This window comes from Miscanthus floridulus, chromosome 15 (assembly GCF_019320115.1).
Source record: "Miscanthus floridulus cultivar M001 chromosome 15, ASM1932011v1, whole genome shotgun sequence".
Taxonomy (NCBI): domain Eukaryota; kingdom Viridiplantae; phylum Streptophyta; class Magnoliopsida; order Poales; family Poaceae; genus Miscanthus; species Miscanthus floridulus.
This window is the reverse complement of record NC_089594.1, coordinates 34,389,848-34,408,786: the sequence shown is the minus strand read 5'-3', so window position 1 is coordinate 34,408,786 and position 18,939 is coordinate 34,389,848. Positions and strand designations below refer to the sequence as shown.

Here is an 18,939-nt window from a genome sequence, read left to right as displayed (position 1 = left end):
TCGAACAAATCGTTGTTTATCTTGAACCTGACGGAAGATCGGGATCCCCGTTCCTATTAGTCGGTACCTGCAAATACTGTTCGATGCCTAGAGGTATGTGAGGAGTAGCGCTATATTCACCCGGTACGGCAAATCCTGGTGCCCATACCGCTATCGATGTCTAGAGATACGCGGAGTCTTTTCGTATGGGAGTTTTAGCAGTCCCTACAATTCTGTAGAGGGAGATGTCGGCGCCTACAATACTGTCTGTGTCAGGTGGCTGCAGGGTACTGTTATGTGCAGGGTATGGTCCCTGGTATAGTGGTTTTGACTTGTTAGCCTTGCCTTGTCTTTCTCCACACGTTTTTTGGTTCCTACCGAGCGGGCGTCCCCGGTCGGATGGCTCCAGTCGCCTCCGAGTGCGCCGGTCGGAGAAGAGCGGTGAGCAGGGTTCCTACGAGCCCTGATCGGAGGAACGCGGGGTCAGAGTCGGAAGTAGGGCTCGGGGCAGGCCTTCTGATCGGAGAGGCTGTTTGGAGGCGGATGAAGCCTGAATTGAGCGCTCCCGTCACATAGGTGGGCCGAAGTAGCCGACGAGCGGGCGTTGCTCTTCTTGGGCCTGGCCTTCCGGTCGGTTGCTGGACCGTTCCTTTGCCCTGTTGTTTTTAAACTCTTGGGCCGAGTCTTGGCACAGAAGCCGGTCCCCGAGGGACCCCGGGTTTATAAACCCGACAAGGAGGGTTTTCCTGGGCTAGTTTAGTTGCTGTGTATAATAACTTGCTATCAACGGATAGGTAGGTACCAGATGAGTTCACTCCTAACTCGATCATCAGTACGTACACACGCAGTTGCTCTCCCTTCCATCGTCTATCTCACCGATGCCTTCAACAGCGCTACTACTTGTCATGATCGTGGCCATCATCGGCAGTGCACGGTGCTTCGCATCGGACACCATCACCGCCAACTCCGCCATCTCCGGCGGCCGGACCGTCGTGTCCACAGGCGGCAGCTTCGAGCTGGGCTTCTTCCGTCCAGCAGCAGCAGGTGGTGACAGCAACACGGCCTCCTCTCACAACTACTACGTGGGAATCTGGTACAAGAAAGCCGTGACGCCGTGCACGCCCGTGTGGGTTGCGAACAGAGCCACGCCCGTCTCCGACCCCGCGTCCTCTCAGCTCGCCGTTGCGCCGGACGGCAACCTCGTGCTCACCAACGAGGTCGGCGAGCTCGTCTGGTCCTCGAACGACGTCATCTCCGGCAGCAGCTCCAACGGCACCGTGGCTGTCCTCTTGGACACCGGAAACCTCGTCCTCCGGCGCGACGACGGCGAGGTCCTGTGGCAGAGCGCTGAGCACCCCACCGACACGTGGCTCCCGGGAGTCCGTCTCGGCATGAACAAGATCACCGGCCACGTGCAGGCTCTGACTTCTTGGAGGAGCTCCAGTGACCCGGCTCCCGGCATGTACTCCCTGGGAATCGATCCGCACGGGACCAGCCAGTTCTTCCTGTCCTGGAACAGGACCGTGAACTTCTGGAGCAGTGGAGAGTGGAAAGGCAGCATATTTGCCGGTCTCCCGGAGATGACGTCGCACGACAAGTACAACTTCGAGTTCGTGAACACCTCGAACGCCAGCTACTTCGACTACTCCCTGCAAGATCCCACGGTCATCTCCAGGTTAGTCGTGGACGTCTCCGGCCAGGCGAGGCAGATCATGTGGCTGCCGTCCGCCGACGAGTGGATGGTCATATGGGCGGAGCCGCACAAGCTCTGCGACGTCTACGCCATCTGCGGCGCGTTCGGCATCTGCGATGAGAAGAGCGAGCCACTATGTAGCTGCCACGCCGGCTTCCGGCCTTCCTCCGTGGAGGACTGGGAGCTCGGAGACCACTCACATGGCTGCCGCCGGAACAATCCCTTGCACTGTCACAACAGTTCGTTGCGCGACAAGGACGGCGGCGACGCCTTCTTGCTGGCGCCAGGTATTTCCTTGCCGAGTAACTCGTCGCCTGCGGCTGCAGGAGCTTCACCATCAAGCGCTGAAGACTGCAGGTCAGCGTGTTTGAGGAGCTGTGACTGCAACGCTTACTCCTACGGTAGTCGCTGTGCTCTCTGGTACGGTGATCTGATCGGCTTGTCTGCCATGGACACAGCAAGCACGGATGATCTTTACCTCCGGCTGTCTGCCATGGACGTGCCATCGAATGGCCGTCGTAAAAGAACGGTCGTCGTCTTCGTTTCTGTTGCCTCTGCTGCGTCGATCCTAGCCTGCGTGTCTGTCATCGCGACCGTGCTTGTTAAGATGTTTAGGAGAAGACAGAGGAACATAAGATTCAGGCAAGCTGCAGCAGAAGGCGGTAGCCTCGTGGCGTTCAAGTACAACGACATGAGGAGGGCGACCAAGAACTTCTCGGAGAAGCTCGGCGGTGGCAGCTTCGGCTCAGTGTACAAAGGTACGTTGTCCGGTGTCGGCGCCGCCGTCGCCGTGAAGAAGCTGGAAGGCGTCCTCTGCGTTGGGGACAAGCAGTTCAGGAACGAGGTGCGCACCATCGGCATGATCCAACACGTCAACCTCGTCCGGCTCCGCGGCTTCTCCTCCCACGGCAGCAAGCGGCTGCTCGTCTACGACCACATGCCCAACGGCTCGCTGGACAGGGCGCTCTTCACGGCGGCGCCGGCGCTGAGCTGGCGCGCGAGGTTCCAGATCGCGCTGGGCGCCGCCCGGGGCTTGCTGTACCTCCACGAGAGGTGCCGGGACTGCATCATCCACTGCGATATCAAGCCGGAGAACATCCTGCTCGACGTCAACCTCGTGCCCAAGGTCGCCGACTTCGGCATGGCGAAGCTGCTAGGAAGGGACTTCAGCAGGGTCCTGACGACGGTGAGGGGTACCATCGGGTACCTCGCGCCGGAGTGGATCTCCGGCGTGCCCATCACCGCCAAGGCCGACGTGTACAGCTACGGCATGGTGCTGCTGGAGATCATTTCAGGCCGGAGAAACGCGCGAAGCTGGGCGACTACAGAGCAGGAGGCGTCGCTGTCGGGGTACTTCCCGCTGGTGGCCGCGAGGAAGGTCAACGAAGGGGAGGCGCTCGTCGGGCTGCTGGACGAGCGCCTGCACGGCGACGCGGACGCTCAGGAGCTGGAACGCGCGTGCAGGGTGGCCTGCTGGTGCGTGCAGGACGACGAGGCTCACCGGCCGTCGATGGAGCAGGTGGTCCAGGCGCTGGAGGGGGTCGTGATCCTGGACGTGCCGCCGATTCCGACGTCGATGCAAGCAGCATTCGCCGGTAATGCCACCTTTGTGGGTACGCCTACCAGTGCGTACTTTGATGGCCTCTCACAGTCCCCTCTATAAAACAGTAGTTAGGGGCTTGGATCACAACTCGATTATTCTGATCTAAATTGTATATAAAATTATTATAATATTATAATCATAATTATGGATTGTAATAATCGAAGTGTTTGGATCAATAAATTATGGTTGGTTAGATTGAAAAATTTCTACTTCATCCTCTACAGTTTGGTAAGTTGGACCAATCAGGTAGAGACAAGACTTTAACATTCATAATCCTTACCGGATCTCGCCTGGATTATAGGATCATATTTTGGATCAAACTTTGATTATATAATTTAATTGTTATAATCGGAGGGGTATCCAAATAAGACCTTAGTTTGGCATTAACCTCAGTGCAAATTAGGACATGTGTCGGTCTTTCTTTTTGTTTCGATATCTGAAAATAAAATGCTAAAAGTAATCTTGTAATAAATTTGTTTGCAACATTTTGTTACATTTCTCCTGTATTTCAGGGGTCTAATTTTTATCTGTTATTGAGATAAGATATAGTTTTTATCATTGTTTGGCTGTAGAAAAAAATGAATTATCTTGTTCTTTAAGAGCTACTTTTACAGCTGTAAAAACCCATTCGTGCATCCCATTTTGTTAGTTGTTGTAAAAAAAACTGACCAACAATCCCGGACGCGGCTCCCCAGGAGCGGGCGCCATCTCTCCATCTCTCTCAGAAATAGAAAAACGAATCCTCACTCGCTCATCCTTATCCGCCCGGCGCCCGACACAGTAGCGTGGCCGGTCATTTGTCCGCGCCACTTCCTCCACCGCGCGCTCGTCAGCTGCAGCGCCATGCCCTACTACCCCGCGCCGCCCGCCGTCCCAGACACCTATGTCGCTCTCTCCCTTGTCGTTCGTCCGTCTTCCAACGCCGTAGTTGCTGACCCCACCATGGCCGTTAGGGCGCATGTGCCGTGGCGCCTCAGATCTTCCCCGGCCGAGCCAAGGGCACCCACGAGCGCGGGCGGTGCTGGTGGTGCTCACGCATTGCGCCACGCCTCGACTCCAACCCCGATGGCTAGAATCGACCGGTCCGGCCTTCCACTCCCCTATGTTGCATATGTATGTTTCAAGTGTTTCAGGTGTTTTAGATGTATATCACAATTGTTTCATCTTGATGTTCCAAAAGTAGATCAAGGGATGTTGCACATATTACATTTGTTGCAACTTCAGAGGCATTTGCAAGTGTTTGTTCAAAATATTTCATCTGTTTTAGGACGTATGTTGCAATCGTTTTTTATCTGGATGTTGCATATGTTGTAACAATATGTTCCAAATGTTTCAGTTGTTTTCAAACTTGTGTTGTAGCAAGTGGTTTCATGTTGCAAGATGCACTTGTTTTATTTTGGATGTTTCATGTGATTCACACACATGTTGCAAGAGCATGTTCCAAATGTTTTATCTGTTTTCAGTCTTATGTTGCAAGTGTTTTATGTTGTTTGACCGGAGGCGAGCCGTGGGCCGACGGACGGGGCACGCGGTGCGCCGGGGGGCCGACAGACAGGGGTGCTGCAGGTCGAGGCACGCAGGGAGCGTGCTCATCCTCAGCCGCTCATCCCGACTCCAGTGTGTCGCCCGTGCGGAGAGTCGGAGAGAGAGAGAGATGAGGGGGTCAGGGGAAGGACCGACGGGAGCGAAACACACTCGTGAGCGGGCGCGAAAGGTGGCTGGGGGTGGGCTGCGTGGGCGTCTAACGCGTCTGTCCGAACGTCCAGACACTCAGTACGCCCTTGTATTTCATTTTTCCTTCTTTTTCTCCAATCGCCATCCCGGTATACTTGCTCTTCATCTTCCTCGAGCCGCTCTACTCTGAAATGCTACTAATAAAGCTCAAATGCTGGTACGGTCAAATTCAGATAAGGATTGATGATGAGGCAGGTTTAGAAAATACACCTTCCGTTTCAAATTATAAGTCGCTTTGACTTTTTTGTTCATCTATTTTGCTATATATCTATACATATTATTTATCTAGATATATAGAAAAATGGATGGCAAAAAAGAATCAAAGCGACTTATATAATTATAAGGAGGAGTAGAGCGCTAATTTTAGAGAATCTACCGTGGTACGTTACTATTTTGAGAGGCTAAGCCGATTTGGAGAGCCGATTTCTTTACTTTTTGTTATCAAAATTTATGGAGTTGCTCCAATTGTACTGGTCGGCTATCAAAGACTATTTACTAAAAATTAAAGCACCTTAAATATAGCAACTCTATTTTTAGGGAAGAAAAAGAAGAAACATAGAGAATGGAATAGTTGTTTCTTTTACATTACCTAAAAATACATTTACAAAATTGAAAGTCCTAGTTTTCTTTTTTGTGTTGAGATGAAGAAAGACCCGTTAGCATAAAAGTTTGTGCACGCCATTTGGGATGATCTACCAAATGAACTATATAGATGGTCCGACTCGAAATATACTGAATACTTTAAGGATACAAAAAATTTAAAGGGTGTTTTCCATGTTTCAAAATTTAAGTGAAGAGACTTAATTTTTTTCCAAAAGAATAGATTCATAGTTTAAGAAAGGAATACCAATATATGAAAATAAGAGCTGGAAAATCTTGATTTCCTTAACACCCCGTTTGGATGCAGATACTCAGACCTGGACATTGGAATTGGAACCGAGTTTTTCCAATTCTATTGTTTGATATCTTTGGCATTGAGAGATGGAATTGAAGGCTGTTTCTGTGGTATTCGCCTCCAACTAAATTAGCCCACCTTCAATACCGAGCTCAACTCCTCCGTATTGGACTGAATCGTCGTGAGAACAGGATCAGCTCGAAGCTCCCACCATCGGACCCTGCTACTTTTCTTCCCCACGACCGGCGTCGACCACCCCTTCTCTTCCTCTCCGCGGCCGGCGGTCAAACACCCCTTCTCTTCCTCCCCGCAGTTGGTGGCCCCACGCCATTCACTGCTCGAGCTGTGTCCAACTCCAACCCACCATGGCTCCTCCTCCCTCTCTGTTCGAGGTGCTTCTAGCTCTGACCCGCCATGGCCGCCGTCAGGCTCCTCACCGCCATGGCCGCCGCCGGGATCCTCCCCGCCATGGCCACTGCCAAAGGGACCAGATCCGCCCCGCCATGGCCGCTGCCGGGCTCCTCCCCACCATGGCCGCCGCTAAGTGGGACCAGATTCGCCCGCCATGGAAAGAACTTGCTCCTCCAACGCCTTCGCAATTAGAGCCTTCACTTGGAGCTCAAGATTAGTCTCCTGGTCTCTGCCATGTTTCTTGTACATGTGCCTGTTCTCTTCGAATCCTTGCTTCCAGGTCATCCTTTTCCCTAGCCCCCTGGTGCGGCCTGTGTGCTCCTTGTTTCCCAAGCCAAGGCTAAGCTCGTCCCTCTCTCTGGAAGGATTGAATGAGTCCTTCTTGTCGACAGAATATGCTCGGTAGTCCACCGAGGGGTATCCCGTGATGGTAGATTTGTTGGTGGGGGTGCGCGTAATCAGGAACCGGATGGTGACACAAGGCGCAGAGATAGTGATTTAGACAGGTTCGGGTTGTTTGATCGACGTAATACCCTACATCCTATGTCTTTGGTGTATTGTATTGATCTGTATGTAGATCCGATCTGATAGATCCTGATGGATCCTATCCGCTAGGGGACCCCTACCTCTCCTTATATACTCTGGAGGAGGTAGGGTTACAAGTAAAGTAGCCTATATGGTACTATACAATGTCTTGCGGTGCACACCGAGCAGCGCCGCACACGCCTTGATCTTGTGGGCTAGGCCACCTCTGATGGTGCGACCCATGTCTTGGGGGCCATACCCCCACAGCTAGTCCCCAAGCCTGACAGTAGGTGACATAGTCATGTGGTGCCAGGGTCATAAAGTAGAAGACTAGCCGAGCAGGTAGCCAGTCCCCAGGCATAGTCTCGAGATGAGAACAAGCACATTCACCACAAGGTGAAGTGTGCCCACTTAGTCCCCGAGCATGCTGGAAGATAAAGAATGAATCTTGTAGCAGGGTCAAAGAAGTCTGAAAGCTTGCTGATGTCGTCTGACATGCATGTATCAAGACCCTAGACGTGCTGCCCAAGATCAGCACCCTAATCCGAACAGCATGGAGTAGCTTGATAGCACACCAACGAGACGTAGCAAGATCCGAGCATCGAGGAGTCCCCGGCGTAGCCGGCGATGTCCGACCACCCAGGGAGTTCCCGGTGTAGCTGGCGATGACCGAGAACTGAGGAGCGAGGAGTCCTCGGCATAGGCGGCGATGACCGAGCACCGAGGAGCGAGGAGCGAGGAGTCCCCAGCGTAGGCGGCGATGACCGAGCGCCGAGGAGCGAGGAGTCCCTAGCGTAGGCAGCGATGACCGAGCGCCGAGGAGCGAGGAGTCCCCGGCGTAGGCGGCGATGATCGACCACCGAGGAGCGAGGAGTCCCCGACGTTGCTGGCAACGACCGAGCACCGAGGAGCGAGGAGTGAGGAGTCCCCGACGTAGGCAGCGATGATCGAGCACCGAGGAGCGAGGAGTCCCGGGTGTAGGCAACGATGACCGAGCGTCGAGGAGCGAGGAGTCCTAGGCGTAGGCGGCGATGACCGAGCGTCGAGGAGCGAGGAGTCCCTGGCGTAGGCGATGATGACCGAGCACTGAGGAGCGAGGAGCGAGGAGTCCCCGGCGTAGGCGGCAATGACCGAGCACTGAGGAGCGAGGAGTCCCCAGCTTCACTGGCGATGACCGAGCACCGAAGGGCGAGGAGTCCCTGGCATCGCTAGCGATGATGGCATAGGCGGCGATGTCTGAGCACCGAGGAGCGAGGAGTCCCCGGCATCGCTGGCGATGACCGAGCATCGAGGAGCGAGGAGTCTCCGGCGTCGCTGGCGATGACCGAACACCGAGGAGCGAGGAGTCTGTGGCATCGCTGGCGATGACCGAGCACCGAGGAGCGAGGAGTCTCTGGCGTCGCTGGCGATGACCGAACACCGAGGAGCGAGGAGTCCCTGGCATAGGCGGTGATGTCCGAGCACCGAGGAGTCCCCGGCGTAGGTGGCGATGTCCGAGCACTGAGGAGCGAGGAGTCCCTAGCATCGCTGGCGATGTCCAAGCACCGAGGAGCGAGGAGTCCCCGGCGTCGCTGGTGATGACCGAGCACCGAGGAGCGAGAAGTCCTCGGCGTAGGCGGCGATGACCGAGCGCCGAGGAGCAAGCAGTCCCTGGCATAGGCGGCGATGACCAAGCACCGAGGAGCAAGGAGTCCCCGACATAGGCGGCGATAAAAGAGCGCCGAGGAGCGAGGAGTCCCTAGCGTAGGCGGCGATGACCGAGCGCCGAGGAGCGAGGAGTCCCCGGCATAGGCGGCGATGACCGAGCACCGAGGAGCGAGGAGTCCCCAGCATCGCTGGCAATGACCGAGCACCGAGGAGCGAGGAGTCTTCGGCGTCGCTGGCGATGATGGCATAGGCGGCGATGTCCGAGCACTGAGCACCGAGGAGTCCCCGGCATCGCTGGCGATGACCGAGCACCGAGGAGCAAGGAGTCTCTGGCGTCGCTGGCGATGACCAAACACTGAGGAGCGAGGAGTCCCCGGCATCACTAGCGATGACCGAGCACCGAGGAGCGAGGAGTCTCCGGTGTCGCTGGCGATGACCGAAGATCGAGGAGCGAGGAGTCCCCGACGTAGGCGGCGTTGACCGAGCACCAAGGAGTGAGGAGCAAGGAGTCCCCGGTGTAGGCGGCGATGACCGAGCACCGAGGAGTGAGGAGTCCTGGCGTCGCTAGCGATGACCAAGCACCAAGGAGCGAGGAGTCCTCGGCGTAGGCGGCGATGTCCGAGCACCGAGGAGCGAGGAGTCCCCGATGTCGCTGGCGATGACCGAGCACCGAGGAGCGAGGAGTCCCCAGCATCGCTGGCGATGACCGAGCGCCGAGGAGCGAGGAGTCCCCGGCGTAGGCGGCAATGTCTGAGCACTGAGGAGCGAGGAGTCCCCGGCGTCACTGGCGATGTCCAAGCACCGAGGAGCGAGGAGTCCCCGGCGTCGCTGGCGATGACCGAGCGTCGAGGAGCGAGGAGTCCTCGGCATAGGCGGCGATGTCCGAGTGCCGAGGAGCAAGGAGTCCCCGGCGTCACTGGCGATGTCCAAGCACCGAGGAGCGAGGAGTCCCCGATGTCGCTGGTGATGACCGAGCACCGAGGAGTCCCCGGCGTAAGCAGCGAGGTCCGAGCACCGTGGAGTCCCCGGCGTAGGCGGCGATGTCTGAGCACCGAGGAGTCCTTGGCGTACGCGGTGAGGTCCGAGCACCAAGGAGTGCCCTGCGTAGGCGGCGAGGTCTGAGCACCAACATAGCTGACGATGTTCGTGCGGTGAAGTGTGCCCACTTAGTCCTCGAGCACGAAGAATCCGAGGGCCGAGGAGTAACCGGCGTCGCTGGCGATCAGTTCGATCAACTGGTCGGCGATGGAGTCCATGAACCAAGCGGTCCGACCAGTTGATCGGTGGAGAAGTCCGAGTACCAGGTGGTCCGATCATCTAGACAATGATCCTGCAATACAAACATGTAGAATGGGTAGTACATGACGCACAAGTAAATAAACTCTGGAGAAAAATCAGCAATGGTGATGAAACGGCGTATGCAGTTTGGCGATCAGTTGGCATGAAAATATATTTATCTTTAATATAAACCGCCCGACCAGTTAGTGTATAGCTGAGTCTCCAGCCCTAGCTAGCCCATAGTCCATAACATCGAGCGCAGATCCCGTACACATGTAGGAGGAACAGGCGTGACCAAGGAGCCGCTGCCAACCACCCATAACGCAGAGCGTGGAGCCCGTAGCACGTGTAGGGAGGAGCCGGAGATAGGGCCATCTCTGGGGGCATCCGAGCATCAACAGGACTATTCGAGGGTTCGAAAAATCGTTTGGAGAGCAAATATGGAGTAAACCGTTCAGAGAAACATTACAGCAATATATGGAGACTAGAGAATATTTAGAAAATATTAAAGCGTGACTTAGCTTTGGACGGAGCGTCTGGTTGGCGACGTATGGCGTTATCTGGTCAGCGTTGACGGCGAGCACCTAGCGGGCGGTGAGTTGTTGGTGAAGGCGACCTCGAAGGTGGTTTCGAGATCGGATCTGCTGTCGCAGGGGCTGGTGTAGCAGCGATGAATCGTCGCCATGGACCGACATGGATCTCCACATGATTGACGACGAGAACGCGTTGTTGATTTGAGGTCCATCTGGCTCGCCATGGATCAAGCACACACCCCTACCTGGCACGCCAACTGTCAACAAAATATGCTCGGCAGTCCACCGAGGGGTATCCCGCGATGGTAGATTTATCGGTGGGGGTGCACGTAATCAGGAACCGGATGGTGACACAAGGCGCAGAGACAGTGATTTAGACAGGTTCGGGCCATCTGATCGACGTAACACCCTACATCCTATGTCTTTGGTGTATTGTATTGATCTTATGTAGATCCGATCTAATAGATCCTGATGGATCCTATCCGCTAGGGGACCCCTACCTCTCCTTATATACTCTAGAGGAGGTAGGGTTACAAGTAAAGTAGCCTATTTGGTACTATACAATGTCTTGCGGTGCACGCCATGCAGCACCGCGCATGCCTTGATCTTGTGGGCTGGGCCACCTCTGATGGTGCGACCCATGTCTTGGGGGCCATACCCCCACACTTCTCCTTGTCTTCAGCATATTTCAGTATCCTTGATACTGCCTCTTGGGTCTTCGGCTTATCAAACTAAAAATTACCACCGGATGATTCTGTACTCCTCGCATATATCCAATTCCTTGAGCGTACCTTCAAATTCGTCACATCGATATTCTCAGCAGCTGCGGCCTCTTCGTCGGTGTAGGCGGCGATGTCTGAGCACCGAGGAGCGAGGAGTCCACGGCGTTGCTGGCGATGACCGAGCACCGAGGAGCGAGGAGTCTCTGGCGTCGCTGGCGATGACCAAACACTGAGAAGTGAGGAGTCCCCGGCATCGCTGGCGATGACCGAGCGCCGAGGAGCGAGGAGTCCCCGGCGTAGGCGGCGATGTCCGAGCACCAAGGAGCGAGGTGTCCCCGGCGTCGCTGGCGATGTCCGAGCACCGAGGAGCGAGGAGTCCCTGATGTCGCTAGTGATGACCGAGCACCGAGGAGCGAGGAGTCCCCGGCGTAAGCGGCGAGGTCCGAGCACCGAGGAGTCCCCAGCGTAGGCGGCGATGTCTGAGCACCAAGGAGTCCTTGGCGTAGGCGGTGAGGTCTGAGCACCGAGGAGTGCCCTGCGTAGGCGGCGAGGTCTGAGCACCGACGTAGCTGACGATGTCCGTGCGGTGAAGTGTGCCCACTTAGTCCTCGAGCACGAAGAATCCGAGGGCTGAGGAGTAACCGGCGTCGCTGGTGATCAGTTCGATCAACTGGTCGGCGATGGAGTCCATGAACCAAGCGGTCCGACCAGTTGATCGGTGGAGAAGTCCGAGCACCAGGTGGTCCGATCACCTGGACGATGATCCTGCAATACAAACATGTAGAATGGGTAGTACATGACGCACAAATAAATAAACTCCAGAGAAAAATCAGCAATGGTGATGAAACGGCGTATGCAGTTCAGTGATCAGTTGGCATGAAAATATATTTATATTTAATATAAATCGCCTGACCAGTTAGTGTATAGCTGAGTCTCCAGCCCTAGCTAGCCCATAGTCCATAACATCAAGCGCGGAGCCCGTGCACGTGTAGGAGGAACAGGCATGACCAAGGAGCCGCTGCCGACCACCCATAATGCAGAGCGCGGAGCCCATAGCACGTGTAGGGAGGAGCCGGAGACAGGGCTGTCTCTGGAGGCATCCGAGCATCAACAGGACTGTTCGGGGGTTCGAAAAATCGTTTGGAGAGCAAATATGGAGTAAACAGTTCAGAGAAACATTACGGCAATATATGGAGACTAGAGAATATTTAGAAAAATATTAAAGCATCACTTAGCTTTGGACGGAGCGTCTGGTCGGTGACGTATGGCGTTATCTGGTCGGTGTTGACGGCGAGCACCTGGCGGGCGGTGAGTTGTTGGTGAAGGTGACCTCGGAGGTGGTTCCGAGATCGGATATGCTGTCGCAGGGGCTGGTGTAGCAGCGATGAATCGTCGCCGTGGTCCAGCATGGATCTCCACATGATTGACGACGAGAACATGTTGATTTGAGGTCCATCTGGCTCGCCATGGATCAAGCGCACACCCCTACCTGGCGTGCCAACTGTCGATAGAATATGCTCGGCAGTCCACCGAGGGGTATCCCGTGATGGTAGATTTGTCAGTTGGGGTGCGCGTAATCAGGAACCGGATGGTGACACAAGGCGCAGACACAATGATTTAGATAGGTTCGGGCCGTCTGATCATCGTAATACCCTACATCCTGTGTCTTTGGTGTATTGTATTGATCTGTATGTAGATTCGATCTGATAGATCCTGATGGATCCTATCCGCTAGGAGACCCCTACCTCTCCTTATATACTCTAGAGGAGGTAGGGTTACAAGTAAAGTAGCCTATTTGGTACTATACAATGTCTTGCGGTGCACGCTGAGCAGCGCCGCGTATGCCTTGATCTTGTGGGCTGGGCCACCTTTGATGGCGCGACCCATGTCTTGGGGGCCATACCCCCACACTTCTCCTTGTCTTCAGCATATTTCAGTATCCTTGATACTGCCTCTTGGGTCTCCGGCTTATCAAACTTAAGATTACCACCGGATGATTCTGTACTCCTCGCATATATCCAATTCCTTGAGCGTACCTTCAAATTCGTCACATCGATATTCTCAGCAGCTGTGGCCTCTTTGTCCATCTCCCTAAATTGCTCTTCCTTAGCATAGTAGCCACTAGGGCCTAGATGATGGTGGTGTTTGTTCCTCTTCGCCAGCTCGGTGTTACGGGCACTGAGCTCCAATGCCTCTGGTGAAGTCTTTTGAGCCACGAGCTCCTCCCATTGACTAGGAGTTATTTTGCCGAACTCGTTGAAGGGAGTTAACCCCTTTTGGATATACTTCTTGTTGAGCTCCGACCACCAACGTCGGAATGACTCTCCCATCACCCTAAAAGCATTTTTATGAGTTTGTGCTTACCCTTTAGAAAACTAAAATTAAGCTTCAGCTTCCTATCCCATAGTTCATCCTTTTTGTTCTCTGGTACCTCTTTCTAGTTAGGGATTGCTGGGTTCAATTTATCTCTTACTAGGTCCCTGATCGCATTATGAAATCATCCTCTTAATTCCTTCAGCTCAAGGATCTCCCCTGCTAGCTCGACCTCCGTTATCACATAGCATGCCTTATCTGGATATACATTTGCTTTTCTATCCCCTTATTTCCTCTTAGGCTTGGTAGTCATGGTTGTGTCTTGAGGTTTTGGAGCAGAGGCATCGTGATCCATCTTTGTGGTTGTTGCTTCTGCTCTCCTTTCCTCTACTCTGTCTTGTCCAGCGAGATCTCGCAGACGTCGACATCATCTTTTCCGAGTTTCAGGAGGGACCTATATATACGATAGGTCAAAGTGTTAGCAGAGGTAACACAGCCAAAGCTTTAGCAAAATTTACAAGCTAAGGCTTTTCCCTACCTCCTCGTTTGGGCCAAAATCCTTGTTCAAATCTTCCTCCGTTGGCCTCCTTCTGGCTTCATGTGGGAAAGGATCATCGGGACTTTTATATCCCTCTTCTGAGTCATCATCATCATCATCCTCTTTTTCTTCGCCTTCAGCAGCCTCTCCTACTCCCCCTTTCTCCTCGTCACACTGCTCCTGAGTAAGCATCACTTCTAGATCCTTTTTCTACCTTGTTATCGAACTGTTCTTGAGTAAGCTGGTCCTCTAGTGCTTGCTCCTCAAGGGTTGGCTGCTCATCATGCTCGGGGCATCGGGCTACACTGTCTGGTGTCCGCGACATTATTTCACGCTTTGTTCTAATAGATGCAAGAAAGTGCGCTTTAGGTACGTGAGAAGGTATAATAAATCAAAAAGGTCTATAAACCAAAGTAGTCCTATAAAACAACAATATATCAAAAAATTAGTAGTAGCAGTAGTAGAGGCCTCAGAAACATGTCAATCATCATCTGATCTTGAACTTGGAGCATCAAGACATCATAACAGAGAAGAGAGAAGGTAATGTAGGGGCGGTTGCTAATGATGTCAAGTTCCTCACAAGTTCTTGATCATCAGCTCATATTCCATATAATGTATGGACTTAGACAATTTCATCATCAGCAAAACAAAGGAGAGGAGAGGAGAGGGGAGATTTGACAAAAAAAGCAACAACTGCTTAACAAACATAGAGAGGAAAAGGTGTAAAAAAAGCAGATGCTGCTTCCCAAACATAGAGGATAGGAGTTGACTGCTGCCACATGGTTGGAAGACCCCTATAGATCAAAATCTGGTAACTTAGATGCGGTAAATAATGGATTAGAGTAGAGGAGGAGTAATAGTAGATAGAGTAATAGTAGAGGAGTAGAGTAGAGGAGTAGAGAAGTGTAGTAGCCAGTAGTTAAGAGCAGCAACCACTTAGATACAGTAGTAGTCGTAGATAGAGTAGTAGAAGTGAGCCACTTAGTAGCAGCCACTTAGTAGTATAGGGAAGTGAGTAGAGTAGTAGCCAGCAGCTAGAGAAGAGAGTAGAGTAGCAGCCAGCTAGTAGTAGTAGGAGTAGCTAGCAGTAGCAAGTAGAGTAGTAGTAGTTCAGTAGAGTAGTCTAGGACAGTAGTAGGACAATAGTATAGTAGTAGAGTAGTAGTAGAGTAGAGAGTAGTACAATAGTAGTAGAGTAGAGAGTAGTTGAGTAGTAGTAGAATAGTAGTACAGCTTGGATCACGGTAGACATGCAACTAAGATGTGTACGTAATCAAACAGGGGATACAAAATCACTGGTCAAGAAAATCTACTGCCAGATTGAACAACATGCAGAGGAAATTATGTGGGATGCCTCTCATCTGATTAACCAACCAAAATTGCACAAGTTCATGCAAAATTCACTTTAGAAGAACTGGAAAGGCTGTCAAAGGATTTCAGATAATTGTTGAGTTGCTCTACCTATGCATGATTAATCAACCAAAGCTGCACAATTGCACACTCATTTCATAGCAAAAGAAATCAGCAAGTTCACAGCAAGCAACAATGTGTTGCGAGATGGAACCAAAGCATGCTGAAAAACAACTGGCAACACAGCATGAAAGTAGTAGTAGCTAAGAATCTACCTCCAATTATGATCACCAAACATAAAGACAGATAATTAGTAAATTCTCTACGGTTAGTATCACAAATGTCACGACACGAATTGCCAAACAAAACAAGTGATATAATAAGATGCTTAATCCATAGTAATGTCATTGAAATAAAAAATTGCACCTAGAAGCTTGAGCCTAACATGCAGTGGTACTATAACTGACATAAACGTGTAGTGCCACTAGCTTCAGCACTTCGAGCTCACCATGCTCATAGGACAGGAAAGGAAAAGCAAGCATAGCACCAGTTTATGTTGGGAAGTTAAGTGCAAAAATCAAATACACAGACAGACCCAAGAAGAAATAACAAGGCAAGTCACAGTAGGTTCAAGATGTCCATCTAGTTAGACTAAGCTATATGGTTGAAGATATATGGTTCACAGGAAATGCATGTCTACATCTACATTAATCATTCACGCATTTTAGATAAGTAATTATGACTAACTAGCTAGGTCAATGGCACCCATTCAGGACGAAGAATCTGTAAACAACAAAATCTGTATGCTTACATGAACTCAAGCAGTAAGTCAACACGGATCTGGGATTGTTTGTAATCCATGTTGTGTGGTGACTGAAATCCTACTTGGACTAGGACTCCAGAGAGGTGTGCTATGAGGAATTCTAATTCTATTAGGACTTGAGAACTTGAGTGTAGAATCCTACTAGAATAAGACTTTGCATGTGCGGGGCCTTGAAAGGGACCAAACAAGGGGGCTTACATGTACAAAAGTTATATCAATATATTTGTATTTCAGATATCTGTACATTGCATTTGTAGCAATTCATGTACTATAAGAGAAGTCAATGGTCAAAGCACGCTTCTTAAAATGCACACTTCAATTAATCAATGGCATATTTCATTTAAGTTGGAAGGTCTTAGTAAGCTTTGATAATTATTGATGTGATAGATCACTGCTTTATCATTTAGGATGCAGAATCTGTAAGCAACCAAATCCCCATATGGAGGAGCGCGGACGCCGGTGGATTACCTGTCAGGTGTAGGGGAAGCTGTGGAGGAGCGCGGACGTGGGTGGAGGTGCGCGGACGCCGGAGAGCACGGGCAGCCGGGCCGCCCACCGTTGGAGGTGTGGACGCTAGGGAAGGAGTGCGGACGCCGGAGAGCTTGGGCACCGTGTCCGCTCGCCGCGGGAGGGAGCACGGACGTCGACGTACCTGGGCCACGGGAGGGCGGGGAGCAGGCTCACGGTACCTCAAGGTCGGAAACAAGGCGGCGGTGGACCAGGTTGTGGATGTGGACGGCACGGAGGTGGGGAGGAGACGGCGACTGGGGGCTCTAAAACCCTAGCGCCACTGGCCGGGGGCTCTAAAACCCTAGCCGTAGTGGAGATGGGGTGCGAGGGTGCGGAGAGGGGGCGCGGGCATCGGGAGAGAGGTCCGGGGGTGCAGAGAGGGGCGCGGGCGGGGAAGGATAGAGCGCCGTGGAGATGGGCAGCCTGACGACGTCGGGAGGAAGAAGAGAGCGCCCAACACATTTTCACCCGTGCGCCCTTGTATTTATACTCTGGACGATTTGTAGGGGCGGTTCCTGATCCCGCCGCCCCTACAAATATTTTTTATTTTATTAAATTATTAATTCTATATTTTTATATCATAAAAAACACAAAGTAATATAAAAACAATTTTATATATGCACAAATATAATATTTTGTATTATTCTACATATGCAGAAACATATATAAAAACAATTGTAGTCAAAACAATATAGAAAATAAAAAATTAAAAATTAAAAATTTGAATTTTAAAACTTTGACTACAATTTTATGACATTAAATGAAATAAAATGAAAATATTGTAAACATAAAAGTTGTATAACTCATCAATATGTACAACTTTTATTTTGCTCAGCTTGTCATGTGACTTTGTTTGAACGATTCAAAATTTGAAATTCAAACAATTTCAACTTGAAACAATATTTTGAAAGAGTAAATGGTTTCAGCTAAAAAACTCATGAATATCAAAGTTGTAGAACTCATCAATATGTACAACTTTTATTTGATCATATTTTCATTTAACCAAATTTGAACAGTTAAAATTTTGAATTTCAATAAATGGCAACTTCAAACAAGATTTTGAAACCTTAAATGATTTCAACAATAAAAGTCGTGAACATAAAAGTTGTTGAACTCATCACCATCTACAACTTTTATTTTGATCACTTCTTCATGTGACAAAGTATTAGTAAACATTGTTCACAAATTCACATATGAATCATAGTTTCAGGAACTATACGAGAAACATGTTGATTTGTGAACAATGTTTACTATCACTTGGTCAGATGAAGAAATTATCAAAATAAAAGTTGTAGATCTTGATGAGTTATACAACTTTGGTATTCATCATTTTTTCAGCTGAAATCATTTAATGGTGGAAAATCTCATTCGAACTTGTCATTTTTTAAAAATTTGAAGTGCTCAAACTTTGTCAAATGAAAAGAATGACTAAATCAACACAGTAACTTGATAGGGCATGATTTTAGAAAATTTTAGGAAAAAATCATCACATTTAGAGTTAGTATGAGGGAGAAAGACTAGTATCAAATTTTATCTAGAGATTAAAACGAAAAATCACAACTGTTCATGATGATCAATGATGAACAAGTGTGATTTCTCTTTTTAATCTGTGGCTGAAATTTGTAACTAGTTTTTCTCCCTCATACTAACTCCAAATGTGATGATTTTTTCCTAAAATTTTCTAAAATCATGCTCTATCTTTTTAGTCTAGTCATCTATCTTTGTCACTAATTTTGAACAATTCAAATTTTGAATTTCAGAAAATAACAGCTTCAAACCTAATTTTCAACCAATAAATGATTTCAGCTGTAAAGGTGATGAATATAAAAGTTGTTGAACATATCACTATCTAAAATTTTTATTTTGGTTATCTTTTTATTTGACAAAAAATGAACAGTGTTAAGTGATTTCATAAAGTTTTAGTAATAATAGAGTGGATGTTGAAATAGATCCATCTAGATATTGCAAAGGGTAGTCTCACACACATGCATAAATGTAGTCTCACACAGATACAAAAATATATAGTCTTACACACATACATAAATATATAGTCTCACACGGATGCATAAATGAAGTCTTACAAACACACACTAACACAAACACTCCACGTTCAACAACTAGCTAGCCTGCTGTAACGACTTTCCCCTTGACACCTTTTCGTTCCCATGGCAATATGTCTTTGGGTAGGTTCTTTTCCACAACACTGATCTTCTTAGGAAAGTCTATGAATAGCGGCATCTCATCGTAGTTATTGTAAACTTCAACATCGTCCATGACATCAACTCCAATAATGTGCTGTTTCCCAGAGGCAACCACGTGCTTTGTCTTCTTCTTTGGGGGGGAGGTTACTTTGTGGGTCAGACATATAGAAAACTTGTGCAACAC

General features: G+C 50.3%; 1 protein-coding gene and 1 pseudogene across 1 annotated transcript; both read left to right on the top strand.

Moving 5' to 3' along the window:
* Positions 1–757: 757 nt before the first annotated feature.
* Positions 758–3,456, top strand: LOC136508829 (G-type lectin S-receptor-like serine/threonine-protein kinase At2g19130). Its single transcript, XM_066503610.1, has one exon. The coding sequence runs from the start codon at positions 858–860 to the stop codon at positions 3,333–3,335; it is 2,478 nt and encodes an 825-aa protein (XP_066359707.1). The 5' UTR covers positions 758–857; the 3' UTR covers positions 3,336–3,456.
* Positions 3,457–4,118: 662 nt separating this feature from the next.
* LOC136507341 (G-type lectin S-receptor-like serine/threonine-protein kinase At2g19130) overlaps positions 4,119–18,939 on the top strand; it is a 32,283-nt pseudogene continuing 17,462 nt past the window's right edge.